Here is an 18,787-nt window from a genome sequence, read left to right on the forward strand (position 1 = left end):
ACAGCTTAAAAGTATTTTTTTAGTAATTTTCTATTTATTTTCGCATCTCTATTTTACTATCTTTATTTGTATTCATTTTAAAGGTATTTCATATTTAAGTCTTCCAAGAAGATGTCAATTCTTAAATTTATTTAAAGAACCAGCCATTTTAATTACCTGATGAATGTAGATTTTCAGCAAAAGGTACGAGTCGAGTTTTGTACGAAGTTGTAATACCAGGACCTCCTTCAAGAGCTAAGAGCTTCTTATAGTCAAAAAATTGTAAGATTAATCGCAGTGTGTCTGCTCTTTACGAAGCCGTGATAAAATGGGGAAACAATATACTTCAGTAAAAATAAGCAGAGGCGTAAAAAATGCTTTTAAAAAGATTAGACAAAGTAGAGAGTTAAGTAATTGATTGGTAAAAAGAGACATCATTCTAATAATCCTTTTTAAAGTGTACAAAAAAAAAAGATTATTTCCAAAAATAGGTGAAGATTGCTTGTGAAAGCTACATTAGTTTCTACTTATTTTAAAAATCAACGCAGTAGGTACAGCAATAATAAAAAAACTGAGATATTCCAGACCCGGTCCCTCAGAAGCATCAAGGTTCTACTCCATTGATCTTTAGGATTGAAAAAAAAAAAACAATTCTTCAATAGTATCCATCTTGATAACAGGGTAAATTTGACATATTTCATGGCCCTCATCGGGTCGATAATTGCCTTCGAGTTCCCTGTATTTTTTCAAGATAATTCAATAACCATAAATACAGAATCTAAGTCTAAACATTTCTTCTCCAACAAGAAAGTAGATTATTTTTAAAGCTGATTCGAAATTACATAAAAACTAGTAGCATGTGTTTTAATCTATTTAGATAGTCGAAGTCGAAGACAGTAGAGGACACAGGTCTGCGATTATTTTATAGTCGAGGCTTTCCAATTCCAGCACAAAAAGAATCGCAGTAGGAAAAGGCAAGAAAATTGTTATTGTCGCGGACCAATTCAACGTCACTACTAAAGGCATGTGTAGTAAGGTTATATTGTAAAGACCTTTAAATAATCTTATACAGTAATATACTTAGAAGTTCGTTTATTTTAATTTTAGGATTTTTTATATTGCAATGACTCGTAATTTTAGAGTAGATTATGGTAATGTTCATGTGCTGAGATCGAATTGTTTCAGCTGCTTTGGCATTGAGTGAAACCCAAGTAGTTGAAGATTCCGATCCTGCTGAATTTTTTATTCATGGGTGCCTTTATTCTTTTCACACCGCCATATATATTAGGAATGATTTTGCATATCAACTTTTACCACAACACGGTCATTGCACCAACTCCCTCTTTAATTTCATGTGGTTAAAACTTTCCTTTTGTTTTCATTATCGGAGCCAAACCTGGACATAGTTTCAACTTCCCAGGATTTTGATGCTCTGTCTGACTCCATACAAAGCATTGTCTCCTGTATCCTTACACTGAAATCGTTATTACGGGCGATTTCAATGTTCACAATTCTTCGTGGCTTCGCAATTCGGGCCAGACAACGCCCGAAGGAATGTGTTAACAATGAGCCTACTCGTATATCAGACGTTAACGACCGAGCACATAAGACTTGTTTCTGACTTCTGATCCTGATAAGTACACAATCAGTGTATTGACGCCTCTAGGCACATCAGACCACAGTGTCATATCTGACAATTTCTCGTGTCAAACAAATCCAGTTAAAGAAAGAGCTCTAAAGAGAACCGTTAGGCAGTGCGAGAAAGCCAACTGGGACGGTCTCAATAATTTCTTGAGGATTTTTAACTGGTCGCTATGCTTCCTCGGTGGCGGCGTAGACTCCAGTGCAGGTATGATTTCTAGTATGATTCATCTGGGAATGAAAACGTTTATCCCGAATAGGGTTAAAAGTATTAAACAGAAGGTTAAATCATGGTTCGATTCGACCTGCAAAGAGGTTATCAAGGAGAAAGAGGTGAGCTTCCGGTGTTTTAAAGCCAACCCAACTGAGGAAAACCGGAAAAAGTTTAAGCAAGCCAGGAAGGCCTGCAACGCCTATATTCGAAGGACCAAATTTTTACATGACAAAAAATTATAGCGAAAAATACTGCAATGTTCCGAAGGCAGTAAGAATTTCTGATCATTTGTAAAAAACATAAGGAATTCTTCCTCTTCCTCGGTTCCTACGCCTGTTGTCAATGACACTCCTTAAGTTAGATCTATTGATAAAGCCAACTTATTTGAAAATTCCACCTTACCAGATAGTGTCATGACTCCCCCAGTTCTGAACGCATAAATGCTTCTATGGGACCAATATTTTTTCGTTCTTCCACGCTACCAAAACCACTGCGTAAGCTTTATCATCTATCCTATTTTTCTGGGCTCATTCCGAGTAGTTGGAAAACTGTATATTTGTTCAGCCAATACCAAAAAAGGCGAATCTTCTTCTCCCACAAATTACCAACCGAGAGCACTAACGTCCCTTCTTTCTGGGGTCATGGAAACGCTGATTAATTATCAACTTAAGAAATATCTTGAGGAACGGAAGCTTTTTAATGACCGCCAATACGGCTTTCGTAGCAATAGGTCCATTGGTGATCTCATGGTTCATCTCACCGAACAGTGAGATCTTTAGATCGTTTTGGAGAAAGAAAGATTATTGCATTTGATATTTCAAAGGCATTTGATAAAGTCTGGTATCTTGCTCTCTTATCGAAAATGCGTGCTTTCGGTATCGACGAATCTCTTCTTCGTTGGATTAGAAATTTACTTTTCAATACAAGTTTCCGTTCAATACAAGTTGTTTTGGACGGATTCAAATCTGAAGCACATAAAGTAAATGCTGGAGTGCCCCAGGGCACTCCGACTCCGACTTTCTTCCTCATTTTTATAAATGATCTCCTGTCTGCTACTTCTAATCCAATACATTGTTTCGCTGAAGATAGTACTCTCAGCTTTTTGTATTCGTTTCACTATCTATGAGTGGCACTTGCATTAACGAAACGGAAAATCTAGACATCCTCAAAAATGCCGCAAGATGTGTAGGTTTTTTGAGATGTTGCAAAAAATTTGTCCCTGTCTGATCTGGCTAAAATCTACAAAACCGAAAGTTGAATGTAACTCTCATCTCTGGGCTGGTGCTCCAGTAACTTATTTAAAGCTCTGGGACAGTATTCAAAAAAGAGCCTTTAAAGTGATTGGTGGTGGTTTTCTTTCCTCAGCATTTTTTACCGTTATTTTAACGGACTATGCTCTAGTGAAATAGCCAGTTGCATTCCTCCTCTGAAACAATTTAATTGTAATACCCGCGCTTTTAGGAATGCGCAAAAAGAGCCTTTAAAGTGATTGGTGACATTAACATCATCAACTCGTTCACCTCATTCGACCATCGACGCAAGTTTTCTTTCCTCAGCATTTTTTACCGTTATTTTAACGGACTATGCTCTAGTGAAATAGCCAGTTGCATTCCTCCTCTGAAACAATTTAATTGTAATACCCGCGCTTTTAGGAATGCGCAAAAAGAGCCTTTAAAGTGATTGGTGACATTAACATCATCAACTCGTTCACCTCATTCGACCATCGACGCAAGTTTTCTTTCCTCAGCATTTTTTACCGTTATTTTAACGGACTATGCTCTAGTGAAATAGCCAGTTGCATTCCTCCTCTGAAACAATTTAATTGTAATACCCGCGCTTTTAGGAATGCGCATCAGTTTACCCTTGAGCCCAACTTCGGGCGTACTATGAAGTACATATATTCATTTTTTAGCCGTACTACGCGAATGTGGAACGCTTTTCGACGCTCTATCTTTCCCTGTCATTGTATTGTTAAGAAATTTAAAATCAATGTACACCTACACCTCCTATCCAACCCTTCCCTCTTCCTAATGCTCACAATAATATGGAATATTAAAGGTATACAAAACCCTTTTAGTGTTCGGTAACTATAAAAAAAAACCATTTTTTACTGATTTTTAAATTACCTATAAGTTAATTAGGAATAGGATCTCTTAAATCATATATTTCTCGGCTTTTTTAACAAATTCTATAATATCTTTATAAAGCACATCTGGCTCTTGCAATGCAGCAAAATGTCCTCCTTTAGTATAGTAGGTGCTTTGGATTAATTTCAAGTATTTATTTGCCAATTGAAAATCTGTGGCAAACTGATGCGAAAGATCTCCTTTGAAGCGTGCACATGCTGTCGGAACAATTGTCACAACCCGATCTAAGTTCAACTGACGATGCTCTTTTGAATTTGCCTCTGCAAAAATACGTTGCGAAGTTGTTATCGAATTGGTAAGATAGTACAACATCACATTATCAATCAGAGTGTCCAGTTTGAATTTTTGTGGAAGTCCACCATCAGGCAGCGTCTTGAATGTATCATTTGTCCATGTTGAGAATTTTTCCAAAATATACACCGCTAAACCAACTGGATTGTCCGTTAATGTGATTCCAATTGTATCTGGTTTGGTTGCCTGAAGATGGGAATGACCAGTTTCTTCAAGGAAACTCCGTACAGACTTCGATAGAGGAAAGAAGAAGTGCGTATAGTCTTGTGGAACAAAGAACGATGGAGCTAGGCTTGCAATGAAGAGTTTGATGTGCGACAACGGTGTATTCAAAGTGCATGAGGTCGAATGATAGCCAAGGACATTTTCTGGGAATAGAGTTGCTATGTGTGAACCAATATCCGAACCCCAATCATTGCCATGAATGAAAAACTTCGTATACCCAACTCGAAGCATGAGATTTCGTAAAATTACGGCGATTTGAGCTGGACCCATGCCTTTCTTTGATGAACCCTAAAACAAGTAAATAAGTGGAATGAAGTGAAAAGATTTAAAAGACTTATGATTACCTGAGACCATGCAAAGCCTGGTAAACTTGGTACAACAATATCGAAAACAATATTGCTCTCTTCACTGCCTTCGTATAGTTTTGGTGCAAGGTCATAGAACTCTCGCACAGAGCTCGGCCATCCATGGAGGAGAAGAATTGGATACATTTTCTTGACTTCCTTGACATCGTCGTAGATCTTAAGATGCATGTAATGCAATCGAAGTCTTGAAATGGAAGATTTTTAAATTTTGTTTTGAAATTTTGTTGTTTTCTAACTCACCCTTGAATGTGAGTTATATATTGAGGAAATTGCCAAATGAAAATCTCTCGTTCTCTCCATCGGGGAAGGTAGTCATCTTTCCAATATTTCAAAACCGACTTCAAGTAGTTGGTGTTGAATCCATATTCAAAGTTAACGTCTTCCAACGGTTTGCTAAGGGAAACATTTCTCACCCCAATGCGGTTGGATAAGTCTTCAATGATCTTCGAAATCAATCAACAATAATTAATTCTATTTATTTATTTTTAGATGTTTTGGATTTTTTGTATCTCACATCATCACCAAAAAACGGTCGAACTATTTGAAGATCTTTTGGCTGGTCATAGTCAGCTGGCGGCTTACCTTCGCCCCAGTACTGATTGAGTGGTAGGTTAGGCCGTTCGAGTGCTGCAAAATATTTGGTGAGAATATTGAAGATCAGTCCGAAACCAAGGGAGAGAGCTATCACAAGAATTCTTATTTTCGGCGACATTGTTACTGAGCACTCGACTTATAGCGATCGACTGATTGATTCTCTTAAGTGTAACTATTATCTTGCGACTATAGCAGATATCTCGCTGATAAAATTTAAAAAAGCTTTAAGTGGGTATATAGGCGATGAGGCTAAAGAAATCAATTTAATCTGAATAGGCTTTATCATTATAAATTTCTTATTGTTAAGAATACTTATCAGTTTTGAGATAACATGCATTTATTAGTATCGATCTGATAAGTTTAGTATTTTGTGAACTTTCCTACATTATATATGAGGAGTTGATAAATAAAGAGGAAGCACATGGTTGTTCATGTATTTTGAACTTTTCAAGTACTATTTTTGTTTCAAAATTATGATAGCAATAGAAAAATGAAAGACCGGATAACCAACACACCTTTTAAAGAATTGGCAGTTTGGATGTAGTTTGAAAAAGGAAAACGGTTGACGAATGGAGACGGTCTCCATTCGTCACATTGGACCGTCTTGAGAACAGGTAAAAATAAAACATATTGTTTTTGTTACAAAATTTATTTACAAAACCCAAATAAAAAAATCTAAGTTACAACTTTCTTGACGAATTCAACAAAATCTTCATACAAAACTTTTGGCGATTCTAATGCAATAAAATGGCCACCATCATTGTGATAGGTGCTGTGCACCAAATTTTCATATTTCTCCTTCAGCTGCCAGTCAGTGGCGTGTGCAAGATCATGTCTAAATCTAGCACAACCATATGGAGTGGTTGTTGCTACTCTGTCCATTTGCATATCCCTCTGGTTTTGGGCATATTGTTCAGCATAAAGTCTCTGGGATGTTGTAATGGAGTCGGATAAATAATAAATCATTACATTATCCAACAGAGCATCCATGGAAAACTTTTTAGTAAGACCGCCATCGGGAAGTTTTCTGTACTGTAAATTGGTCCAAGTTGAGAATTTCTCCAGAATGTAGGCAGCTAAACCAACAGGATTATTAAGAAGCGCGGTACCGATGGTGTCTGGTTTTGTAGCTTGAATATGGAAGTAGCCACTTTCTTCAAGAAGATTGTAAAATTTATCCAGAGATGGAACATGGAATTCCTCTTGATGTTTTTCCAAGAACAACGATGGATAAATATTTGTCATAATACTCTTTATATTTGCCAATATACTGTTGGTGAAACACAAATTGGAATGATATCCAATGCTGTTCTCAGGGAAGAGCGTGGCAAGGTTACTTCCAATAACACTTCCCCAATCGCCACCTTGAATAAGGAATTTCTTGTGGCCCACGCGAAGCATAAGATTACGGAAAACGACTGACATTTCCAGAGGACCAAAGTTTTTCTTTGAAGAACCCTGAAATTTAAAAGAAAAATTTGTTAGTCCATGAAAATTGAATGTTTTTTTTTATTTTGTTAACAAACCTGAGACCAACCATAGCCAACCAAACTTGGAGCAATAACTTCAAATACATAATCATGATCTTTGGATGGAGTTGTAAGCATGGGAATAAGTTCGTAGAATTCTCGAACTGATCCTGGCCAGCCATGGATTAAAAGAAGGGGCACCACCTTCTTCTTTCCAGGATTAGATGGTTTCACATGGATATAGTGAATTTTGAGTCTGCAATTAAAAGAAGTTTTAAGGTCATATTTAGTTTAATAAGTATGTGACTTTTGTAAGATTTCTGTTTCAGAAATCAAATAATAGTGTACTAAATCTGAGTTGGACCTCTATTTCAATTTTCTATAAAATTTATTTTTTTGGGAAGCTTTATTATTCAAAAATCTAACACCTTGGCTACTAAATTTATCTCAGAGAATTGAAATAGACAAATTAGATCTTAACGTTGGGCAGGTTCAGGCAACATAAGGGACATTATTTGCAGTCAACTTCATTCCTTGAACGTGAATTTTGACCAAGGCAACTAGTTATTTTTGCAAGTGCCCTGAATTTCAAATTCAGAACTTTACTTCACAAACCTCTACTATAAGTTCATGGTACAAAAACTACACAAAACATGACTGCCTACACTCCTCAGACAAGCTAAAAGTCTATCACGATTTGTATTTTGTATTGTGAAGAAATATTACTTATTTCTTTTACAAATTGATAAGGAACCCTCTTACACAAAACATTAAATAAAGCTATGCAGAAAATAAATAAATCACAGAGTAATAAAGTTCAGCTTTCAGTTGAATAAAAAACATGATCAATTGTCATTTTGACATAAGTTGACTTGACTTAATAGTTAGGGAGATTTTTCTTGGCTAAGTTTCCATTCAAAATTCCAATAAAGTTGCCTTAATTGGAAGGTAATTTTTTGACAGCTGGCCAATTAGATGCTAGAAACATTCCTGAATTTCAAGTCTGAACCTGCCCATTCTTCTCTATATTGGGCGATACCAAGTCTATTTTATAAATGAATAATATGATATGACGGTTGTATTCTAAAATAACTAAGCTTCTAAGTAACAATTACTAGAAAGACTTAAATACAATAATTTCTACAAGAAAGTATTCTAGGTCATAAATCTTTTTAACCTATTCAAATTAACCCTTAAAGTATTGACTCCGTAGTTTGGAATAAGCTTTTGGTATATTATACTGTGTAGTTATCATATTTTAATTAGTACTTCTTATGAGAAGTCAAAACCTATTTACTAATTAAAATAACTTGACTTCATACACAGAACACATAGATTTTTAAAAATCATTCATAATAAATGTCGTGCTAAATAATAATAACTGATTTGAAACAACGATACCATGACGATGATAGTTTGTAAAAATTAAACTTAAACGCAATGAACTAATTGATGAACCATGACATGAAACATGGCTACATATTTATAATTTTGTATCTTTTTTTAATAACATAATTAAATAGACAAATTTTGTACGTTTCTGGCCTTAATGAGATACCACACGATCGTTCAACCAAACTGAGTTCCTTGCAGAGGCGGAGTTAGGGATTTAAGGATTTCAAAATTTTGTAAGAAAGCTATTAAAAAATCGTTACAGTCAAAATTTTGTTGAAACGGTGTTATGAAATTCATTGTTTTGTTTATAAAGTATTTTGATATTTAGTTGGGTTGTCATCGAAATATTGTATGTCAAAATCCTTTATTACAAAATTCTGTGTTTCAGAGTAACAATAACTTTGTACAATATTAAATGTTTTTTAGTATTTATTAAAGAACTTTACATAATACATAATGTTGTGATTTGTTTGCAGTGATTTGTTCATACAGCATTTTGGTATACAGTATTCTAAATTTACAGTGTTTTACTCCGGGATTTATAAACTGCTTGTGCAATTTCCTTTATATTTTATGGATGGATTTGTAGGATGAGATTTTGATTAATATCATGCGACTCATTGAAAATTTCGTCTTAACCTTTCCAATTCGGTTCAATTCATATTTACATTAATAATTGAACAAAAAACAAAAAAAAGTAGTTCCCGTGGCATGATGGTTAGTGCGTCCAGAAGTCGGAGACAATTCTGTTCCGGACTCCGTTGGCTAGGGCCACGAGGGATACGTGCAAGAATTGAAGCAAGATGGTCATCGTTGATCTTCACCGGCAGCCATTAGCGAGCAAAAGTGTAGTGAAATACCTCGGTATCTGGTTAGATCAGTATTTATATTTTGACAGACATATAAATGCTGCTTTGACCAGGCCAGAGGAGCCTTCGCTCTGACGAAACGGCTGTTTTTTAGCAGTCGGCTTGACCCCGGAGTGAAGGTAATTTGCTACATGGCCCTTTTATGGTTGTCCTGTTGAATCGTGCCCCTTCCCAGATGGAGAAGTTTCGGGTGTTCGAGCGACAGTGTTTACGACGCTGTACCGGCTTATACCGAACAGCCGAATCTTCTTATGTGCATTACTATTCCAACGAGGTCCTATACAACGGGACTCGAATCAACAGAATTGACAATTTCGTGATAAAATTCGTTCGAGCTATGTCTTCAACCAACAATTTAATTTTCGGGGCGTTCTATCCGAACGACGAGTATTTTGAAAGTGCACGCTTGAGCGGCTTCATTCCACCAGAGGCATTCCTCTTTTTAGACAAATGCGGTCTGATACAGGATAGGTTGGCAGTTCAGTTAATCTACCACGTCAGACGAAGAACCGTGGATAGGCGACTCCTGTACAATCGGGACGTCATGGCACAAGGCGGAGCAGAGCTCCTTCGGTTCAGTAGGGCTGTGTCTGAACGGGACCGAACTGATAGGGTGAAGCAGGAGAACCAGTTTTGGTGGGTTCAATCGGCACTTGATATTGGGTAGTCGGGATGGGGTTTTAAGCCATGGCCGGTTTACATACTTGTTTTATAGTTTTAGGGTTTAGTTTTAAGTAGAATAGGCATGGTGGCACGAAAAAAAAAAATACAAAAAAAATTAAAAAATAATAGAACAAAAAAAAAAAAAACACTTAAAAAAAATAAATAAAAAATAAAAATAAAAAAAAAAGACAACAAAATATGAAAAACAAAAATGTTAGATAGTTAAATTTGCTGCTGTGGTTGTTCTAGTTTTAAGTAGTTTATAGGTAGAATAGGTAGTTTAAGTGAGTTTTAAGTTTTATATTAGCGACCTTATTTTAAGTAGTTTTTAAGTAAAAATAAAAAGGATATTGATATTAGTTTTTTAAATTTTCTAATTAATACAAAAATAAATAAAAATGAATTGAAGTTTAAATAGATCTAAGGGCCGAAAGGCATTAGTAGTTAGTGTTATAGTTTAACTTAGAGTGTCCGTATGGGACCATTAAGTTAGTTGTAAGTTATGGATAATTAGGCTAGTTTTATGAATTTTTGTCTAGCTTTAAGATAGGTTTAAGAATGAATTAATAAAAATGAATTAAAAAAAAAAGTGCGTTGGACTGTCATGCAAGGGGTCTTGGGTTCAATCCCTGCCTGTGCCACCTTAATTTAAAAAATTAATTTTCGCCTCTTGCGAGGAATTGACAATTCCTTCAGGAGTAATTCTTGTCATGCTTTCTCAAATTAGCCGTTCGGATTCGGCCTAAAATTGTAGGTCCCTTCCATTCCTGAAAACAGTACTCGCACACAGGATTGGTTGCGAGTTGTAAGTCACTAGGCCCTGGTTCACAACGGACTGTTGCGCCACCCAATTTATTTTATTTATTTAATTGAACAAAAATCTTTTGCAGTGTATTTTTTTTATGGAAAAGAAGAAAACTCAGCAAAATTGAATCATTTTTTAAGTTGTTGATGGTGGCTCACTAAGGGACTTGTTGTCGAAATTTTGTAATTTTGGTATCCTAAGTTGGTCAGTTAATTTCTTTTATTTTTGTTGTTCGTATTTCACTACACAGAATCGAAAGTTATATTAAACTTTAAGTCATTTCTTTGTGCCTAAATGACATTATAACTAAGATTGGTCAGGTTCCGACAGCATAAGGGAGTTTTTGAGTGTCATAAACTTCAAACTCGTAACTTTACTTTACTAACCTTTACATTCAGTTTTACTAAACACATAAATGTTTACAAACACTCCTCAGGCAAGGTCAAGTCTACTCGACTTGTATTTTAAAAAAAATTTTACTTATTCTTATTTCAACAATGAATCACATTGTAATAAAGTTCAGCTTTCAGCTGAATAAAAACATATTACTACCTGTCATTTTGAAATATGTAAGTAAAATTGGGCAGGTTCGGACGACATAAAGGACTTAAAAGCAAGGCAAGTTTTTATTATCTGACTGGCTCCTTGCCGAAAAATTAAATTCCATTAAAGGAAATTTCATTGAAAAGTTATCAAATAAAAAATTTCCTTCACAATCAAGAAAAGTTTACTTATATCAACTGATTTTATGAGGCATGTTCGAATCGCTTTTACACTTCCCGAAAACCCTAAGCAATTTCTTAAAAACAGTTTACAAGTATTTGGTGTTTGATACTTTAGTTCTTTTTTTGTTGATTATTGAAAATTTATTTAAATTTTAAAATAAATTTTTATAAACTTGCCAAGCAGGCTGACGGCTTAGCCATAGCCGTCATCATGTTTTTACTATTTAAATAGTTCCTTGTCAAATTGCAGAAGGAATAAGTAATATTTCCTTAAAATACAAAAAATAACTCATGATACTCTTATTTTACTTAACCTGAGAAGTTTTTCTTTGTAGAAAATAATGTTTTTAGTACTTTTTGCACAACCAACTAAAAGTAAAGGTTAGTAAAATTCCAAGTTAGAAATTCATGCCGTCTGAAAAATAAAAAAAGAGGCTGGGATGCGACCCACACTGACAACTTCCCATCCTGTCTGTCTATTTGTCTTGCTCAAAAGTTTGTAGTTTTTTGTGTTGGGTTTAAAAAGTTGTTAGTTGAATTGTTCTTACAAATTTTAAAATCTAGTTTCGTTACATAGAGTTTTAGTCGAAAATAAACTTTTAGCAATTTTAGTAGAATTTCTTAAACTTTTACAAAATGGATGAATGAAATAAATTTAAGAGATATCAAGAACCGATCATCAATTTTTACCAAATTTGCGTACTATTTCTTGTAGTCTTACTAAATGTTGACAACAATATTTATTTAAAGATAAAAGTAGTTTAAAGCCAATATCTCAAAGTTTTGAAAAGATATTTGATTCAAAACTAATTTTTACCAACTTTTATTAATTTTTGTTTAGGTTTTTATTGTTTGTAAAAAAAAACTCTCAAGTCGATTTTTTTCAAAGTTTGACTGAATGTTAAAAACAATATTTCTTATACGTAAAAATAAGTTGGGGGCTATAATATCAAGTTTTTGAAAGATAATTCTGCCGAAAATCACTTTTTACCAACTTTTGTTAAATTTTCTTTTATGTTTTTATTTTTTGTAAAAAAAACTGTCTATTCGATTTTTATAAAAATGTTACCAAACGTTGAAAACAATATTTCTTATAAGATAGAATCGTTCTCGTTATTTATAAATGATATTGCGAAAGAACTTCCTGGTAGATTAAGAATAGCTAGGTGCACCGTTAATGTGTTAGTAACACACCTCGTTATACTTTTAGAATTACCCGAATTTTCGCAATTGATGATTTACCAGTTATCTGCATATTGTAACAGATGGGGACTTTGCCCGTACACAAAGTGCTTATAATTTAAGAAGCTGGAAATATATTGGTACGCAATTGGAGGTAGCAAAAGAGATCTAATATCTAGGCTTGAAATTGACTCCAACATTAAATTTCCAAAATTAATTTTTAGGAGAAAGCCCAAAACTCACAAAGTTTGATAAATTTAACATGGAAAAATATCTTCTCTAACAAACAAATAAACTTTTCTATAAAATACAAAATATTTAATTCAGTAGTGAAATCTAGTCTCTTGTATTCTACTCAGGTTTAGGGAACAGAAGAATATGAAGAAATCGAAAAATTTTATAGGAATTTTATAAAGAAACTTTTCAACCTTCCTCTGAATACGCCTAGTTATGTGATATATTTAGAAACAGGACTGCCAAAACTTCTAACAAGCACCCTCAAGTCTCAAGCTGAATACATCATCAAAGTCTGCAGCAACCATCAGAGCACAAGACTTTCAAAAAAACCTTTTATATGAGCTGAGAAACAAGGGCTGGTGGTTTGCAAGATGACAATCTTTTGGCAATGAGTGTGGAGTGAGATTGGATGATGATTTCAGCAATGTGAACCATGTGAAAGAACAAATGTACAGCATCACAGAGAAAAATGAGGACATAATGAGGCATTCACTGATAGAAGAAGCTCAAGACTCATTCAGTAGAATAATCTACCGTCAGCTCAGCTATAATCTTGGTGCCAGAAATTATTTCAAGGATTCACTGAGATATGAAGAGATATCCCTGATCTTTAAAGCAAGATGTGAAGTTCTCAACTTAAATGAAAGTCCTTATAATGGTAGTTTTAACCAATTCTACATTTCATTGGAATCTGTCCAATATTCAAAACTCAAAGACGCTACTTTTTCAGGAAAAATCCTCTTACTCTACAAGAGACTATAAACATCCTTAACGAGCATGACTGGAAAATATTAAGTACATTTTTGAAAGATATTAATAAGTATAGATTGTTATTAATAACAGAATTCTATTAAATTCAAAGCATATACAAATTTAAATATTCTTAATTTTTTTTTGTCAACCTGGCTGACGGCATAGTCATAGCATAAATGAATTACTTACTTACTATAAGATAAAATAAGTTTGAATTCATAATCTAAAGTTTTTGAAAAGATTTTTGAGTCGAAATTCCATTTTTACCAACTTTGAGTAATTTTATGGTAAAAAATCCATCCACGCAATTTTCTTGAGACCCCTTTCTGCATTATTATCTGTATTTTGACTCTAGGGACCTTGAAACGTCGAGAAATGTCAAAATTTTCAATTTGACAAATCGGACCCATTACAATAACTTCTTATGGGAAGTAAACTAGCTACTTTGGTAAAATCTCGAGTCCAAGGATTCCGTTGACTGCAAACGGAGCCTTTTAAGTAGCCTGAACCTTTACAACTCAAGCTATAAAAAAGTGAAAGAGAATTTGGGTTATATAAAAATGTACTCTTTTTGATCATATGCTCATGATGTCTTTGATCTAAAATTTAAATTAATAAACATAAAATAAAAATGCTATTCAAAAGAACACAATATTCAAAAAATCATTCAAATGTAAAAACATTAAAAATATTCCATTCCAACGATATTCAATCAGCATTTATAAATTATAGTAAATAATTAAATTAACATTCAAACAACTGTCAAATTGTGCGCTTGAATAAGTACAATAATTATGACTAAAGAGTCATCGTGAAATTATAGCTTAGGTACAATATTAAATTTGTATGTACATATGTATATTATTTTTACAAGCTGGATTTTTCTTTAGACAGCTTGAGGCTTGTTGCTTAATTGTCTACAAAAATTGAATAGGAAAATATTATTCGCTTGTTTATTTTAAAGTCACCATTATATTAGTTTGACATTTTTTAAACCTCTAGTATTTCAACGAGGTATTTTTTTAAATTATATAAATCACATCTTTTGGAGACAAATATCATAGTTCTGTTCTCTCTTTCTTAATCTCCAGTTTTTTTTTTTTTAAATCAGTTGTATAATAAAACTAGAGAAATTAAACTTAATTATGTAGCACTGTATATATAGTCAAACAAATTTTTAAAAAGTCTGTTGTCTGGTGTGAATTTCAAATTTTGACCCATGACCCAAAATGTGTATAGGTAAACACTCTTTAGATTTTTATATATAATACATTTTGCATTCGCATTCAAAACTTAAAGGCTAAAAATAATCGAAAAAGATCTAAACAATTTTTTTGTATTATTTAAAAAAAAAATATATCGGTTTTCATTCAATGGATGGTGTAAACAGAGTCTTTCGTCTTAGTTAAAATTCTTGGTAACCTTTAAAATTAACGAACCTCTGTCTGATTGCAAAAATAAATAGAATTATTTTTAAATGGAACTAATAAAAGTCTAACTTAAAAATATTTTCAACTTAAATCAGAGACAAAAAATAGGCCAAATAATAGCGTAACAACAATATAAAATATCAGCCAGGATTAGATTCGGGCTATTCATAGCCTAATTATAATTGGCATTTCATACTTAAGGTTTGGTCAGCACTTTTGGAATAAAATAACCCACATTCTTGTAAATAGTCCAATCTGGAAAATCTACAGCTAAACAAAGTTCAAAATTAAGAATCGAATTTCTATAATAAAAAAATAAATTGGGTGGCGCAACAGTCCTTTGCGAACTAGGGCCTAGTGAATTACAACTCTGTTGTCAGGAATGGAGGGGACCTACTGTTTATATGCCGAATCCGAACGTCTAATTAGAGAAAGCACCACTTTTTCATGACAAAAGTTACTCTTGGAGAATTTGTCAATTCCTCGCAAGAGGCAGTACCCGTGAAAAGACCTTAGATGCATAGGCAGGGATCGAACCCTAGATCTCTGACATGACAGTTCAACGCACTAACCATCATGCCACGGGAATTTCTATAGTAGTGCACTCAATTGACGCATTTGAAATTACTGACGACTCATTTTGACTTTTCATAGCTTTACGATATTCTCACTTCATAGTCAATGGCTGCGTTCAATCTCAGGCAGATAGGGTATCCGGATACCTTTTTTTTTTTAGTGTTTTCGTGTAAAATAACAGCTGATCAAAAACAGCTGAAATGTCAAAAAAGGTATCCAAGAATTTCTGGTACGTAAGTATATGACAGAACGGCTGATTCAACTCATGGTTGAATTTCAAGAAAGTTGAAAATTGATTCGAGCTTTTTGTATTTGTTGGTAAACAAAAAGATTCAAAATGATAGTTGAAGTTGTATTTGAGGATGTTCTGTACATAATAGACGATGAAGAAGCTTTTTGCCTCCGAATTTTATTATTTATTCATTATAATATATTTTAATCTTTTTGACTTTTGACTTCGAAGCTTAAATGTTTCTCTGCTTTTTGTGAACAGCTCATAGTTGTTTTTATTTTTTGACAGCTATCTCAATATAGCTATCCAACTCGTTCAACAACATATAAAAAAATCCACCTATCCAAGACATCCTATTCAACACGAGATTGAACGCAGCCAATGAAATGTGTGAAGTGAAGCAGGCATTTGAATTGTATAAGAAAAAAAAATGGTAGCTAGATAATATAATAAAAGTCAAATTGAGCGGGCTAAATAAAATATGGTGACCCAACAGCTTGTCGAGAACCACAGCCTAGTGACAACCATTCCTGTGTGCAAGTAATGACAGGGATGAAGGTGACCCACTGTTATTTTGTCCAACCCGAACGGATAATTAAAGAAAGCAGAAAAAGTTCTTTAAAAGCCGTTTAGAAAATTTGGAAATTATGTAGGTAATTCAAACTTTCCACAGAATTATAATTCAGGATCATTTGTTCTTCGGATTCGAAAGAAAATCGTGCTAAAGTACACTGCGATATATTTTTCTTTTATTGAAAATCGTACTTCATTATAAAGTTTGAATTCGGTCATTAGTGTGCGAAAAACAACAACAGCTTAATGGTTGACTCTGGAAAAGTTAGCAGCATGCGACTCTTTTAATAATATTTTACCACTTTTTCTAAGTTTTACAGCTGTCAAATGCCAAACATAATATTGTATTAAATGAGCGGGATAAGTAAACGTTTCTACTTAAGAACAAAGTCACAGACTCAATGGCTGCGTTCAATCTCAGACAGATAGGGTATCCGAAAACCTTTTTGTTAGTGTTTTACGTGTTAAATAGCAGGTGATTAAAAACAGCTGAGATGTCAAAGGGAACCCAAAGGTATCCAAGAATTTTTGGGGTATGTACGTACATAGGCATCTGACAGAACGGCTGATTCAACACATGGTTGAATTTCAAGAAACTTGAAAATTGATTTCAGCTTTTTGTATTTGTTGGTAAACAAAAAGATTCAAAATGTGAGTTGAAGTTGTATTTGAGGAAGTTCTGTACATAATAGACGAAGAAGAAGCTATTTGCCTACGAATTTTAGAAGGTAATTATGATCTAAATTTTTTAAACTTCAAAATTGACATATTTTGTTCTCGTTTTGTAGATGACCAATTTGCTAGGTCTTACCTCCAGTATAGTGTCCACGTCCAGCATTCTGAAGTTGAAGAACCTCATCCTGTTCCAGGATAGAACAAAATACAGGTAAATATATATTACTCTTGTGGAAATAAATATATCTAACTTTTTTGTTTTTATGTACATATAAAAGCAGATAGAGGGGGACAGCTTGTTGAGCTACAAGCAAATAAGGTCGCTGAAAGGAAAGGTATTAAGTTATTTTTTCAGATGGTTGAAAACCCCAAAGAAGAACCACTACATTCCCTTTTTTTAAGGTTGGGAACATAAATCCAATCTGCTCTTCTTGGAGGAGTGCAGAAAGAGAAAGGACCAGCTCCGAGAGCCAGAAACTAGGCGAAGAACAATTTTTCAAGAAATTGCAAAAGTTCTTGAAGAACACGGGTCAATTATTGAAAATTAAAAAATATGAAAAAGCGCTACAAAATTATCATAGACAATAACAAGAAAACGTCGACTGGTCGAGGGCGAATGAATTGGCCATACAATTTTGGCTTCGAAGCTTAAATGTTTCTCTGGTTTTTTGTAAACAGCTGAAAGTTGTTTTTATTTTTTGACAGCTATCTTAATACAGCTATCCAACTCGTTCAACAAGGTATCTAAAAACCCACCTATCCAAGACATCCTATCCAACACGAGAATGACTGCAGCCAATGGGAGAAATTTCGGTTGTTTGCATCTTTCAAATGACATAATGTAAACGTACATATGTAGAGAATACTGACGGATACAGCAATAGCTACACCTCTGTAAACACTCATGTAACATCAAATATGTTAAGCGCTTGATAAAATTTTTTATAAATATCGAAAAGTTATCTTTCAAAACAATCTCACAATGACAAGCAAAACCGCAAAATATTGCAAATACTTGTTTTTAGAGTGTGCAAAGTTTTTTGTTTGCTATTTAGTAACAAAAGTATCTATACGATTTTATTTGGAATTAATGAAGCAAATAAAACATCCAAAAACATACACACACCTCACACCGGTTCTTATGCAACATCAAACAAACAAAAAATTAAAAAATATTTAATTTAGCAACAAAACACGCCATCCATCCATTTTCATTTCCATTTTCATCCGTTCAACTTATTTTAGTTCAGTTCAGTTCACTTACCCCTGAATCTGTGTTGTGAATTGTGGAAACTTGTTGAGAAATTGTTCGCGTTCCGACCATCTTGTGAGGTAGTTATCTCGCCAATATGCGATGACATTTCGCAAAGCTTTAGTATTGAATCCATATTCGAAGTTAACATCTTCAAGGGGGGCGTGCAACTTGAGGGGACGAGCTAGTTGTTGTTTGAGTTCATTAGCAGCTTCTGTGTATTTGATGCTGAATGGCTTGATGGATGGATCTTCCTTGTAAGCACTTGCTGGTCCTGGTCCCCAATATGCGTTAACATCGAAGGCTGGTGGAGGAATTGGTCTTGAGATATTTTTGTAATTTTGATAAATTACAGCAGTTCCTAGTGATAGAACCACAAACAAGACTCTAGCTAAGAAGCCCATTTTATAGGGATGTATAATATGGTGTCAGTCGAAGACTAATTTCTATGACGCGCGCACAACAACCGCCACTGCCAAGCAAGAGCTGTAAACT

At 34.1% G+C, this 18,787-nt stretch overlaps 2 protein-coding genes across 2 annotated transcripts; both read right to left on the minus strand.

Moving 5' to 3' along the window:
* Window positions 1-3,967: 3,967 nt before the first annotated feature.
* Window positions 3,968-5,715, minus strand: LOC129949635 (juvenile hormone epoxide hydrolase 2-like). The gene is made up of 4 exons (XM_056061207.1): window positions 5,377-5,715; window positions 5,103-5,305; window positions 4,842-5,046; window positions 3,968-4,785 (listed from the first exon to the last, which is right to left on the minus strand). The coding sequence occupies exons 1-4, from the start codon at window positions 5,572-5,574 to the stop codon at window positions 3,988-3,990; spliced, it is 1,404 nt and encodes a 467-aa protein (XP_055917182.1). The 5' UTR covers window positions 5,575-5,715; the 3' UTR covers window positions 3,968-3,987.
* Window positions 5,716-6,086: 371 nt separating this feature from the next.
* LOC129949636 (juvenile hormone epoxide hydrolase 2-like) lies at window positions 6,087-18,787 on the minus strand. The gene is made up of 3 exons (XM_056061208.1): window positions 18,305-18,787; window positions 6,983-7,181; window positions 6,087-6,914 (listed from the first exon to the last, which is right to left on the minus strand). Exons 1-3 carry the CDS (start codon window positions 18,694-18,696, stop codon window positions 6,132-6,134), a joined length of 1,374 nt encoding a protein of 457 aa, XP_055917183.1. The 5' UTR covers window positions 18,697-18,787; the 3' UTR covers window positions 6,087-6,131.

The sequence above is a fragment of the Eupeodes corollae genome, chromosome 3 (assembly GCF_945859685.1).
Source record: "Eupeodes corollae chromosome 3, idEupCoro1.1, whole genome shotgun sequence".
NCBI classification, from domain to species: domain Eukaryota; kingdom Metazoa; phylum Arthropoda; class Insecta; order Diptera; family Syrphidae; genus Eupeodes; species Eupeodes corollae.

What these genes read in the sequence shown, in the direction of transcription:
- LOC129949635 (XM_056061207.1), bottom strand. Translation starts at nt 5,574, where the DNA reads ATGTCGCCGAAAATAAGAATTCTTGTGATAGCTCTCTCCCTTGGTTTC. An exon ending in GACCGTTTTTTGGTGATGAT is followed by an intron (nt 5,306 to 5,376) that starts GTGAGATACAAA and finishes TTGATTTCGAAG; the next exon opens with ATCATTGAAGACTTATCCAA. An exon ending in CAGGCTTTGCATGGTCTCAG is followed by an intron (nt 4,786 to 4,841) that starts GTAATCATAAGT and finishes TACTTGTTTTAG; the next exon opens with GGTTCATCAAAGAAAGGCAT.
- LOC129949636 (XM_056061208.1), bottom strand. Translation starts at nt 18,696, where the DNA reads ATGGGCTTCTTAGCTAGAGTCTTGTTTGTGGTTCTATCACTAGGAACT. An exon ending in TTCACAACACAGATTCAGGG is followed by an intron (nt 7,182 to 18,304) that starts GTAAGTGAACTG and finishes TTTTAATTGCAG; the next exon opens with ACTCAAAATTCACTATATCC. An exon ending in TTGGCTATGGTTGGTCTCAG is followed by an intron (nt 6,915 to 6,982) that starts GTTTGTTAACAA and finishes TTTAAATTTCAG; the next exon opens with GGTTCTTCAAAGAAAAACTT.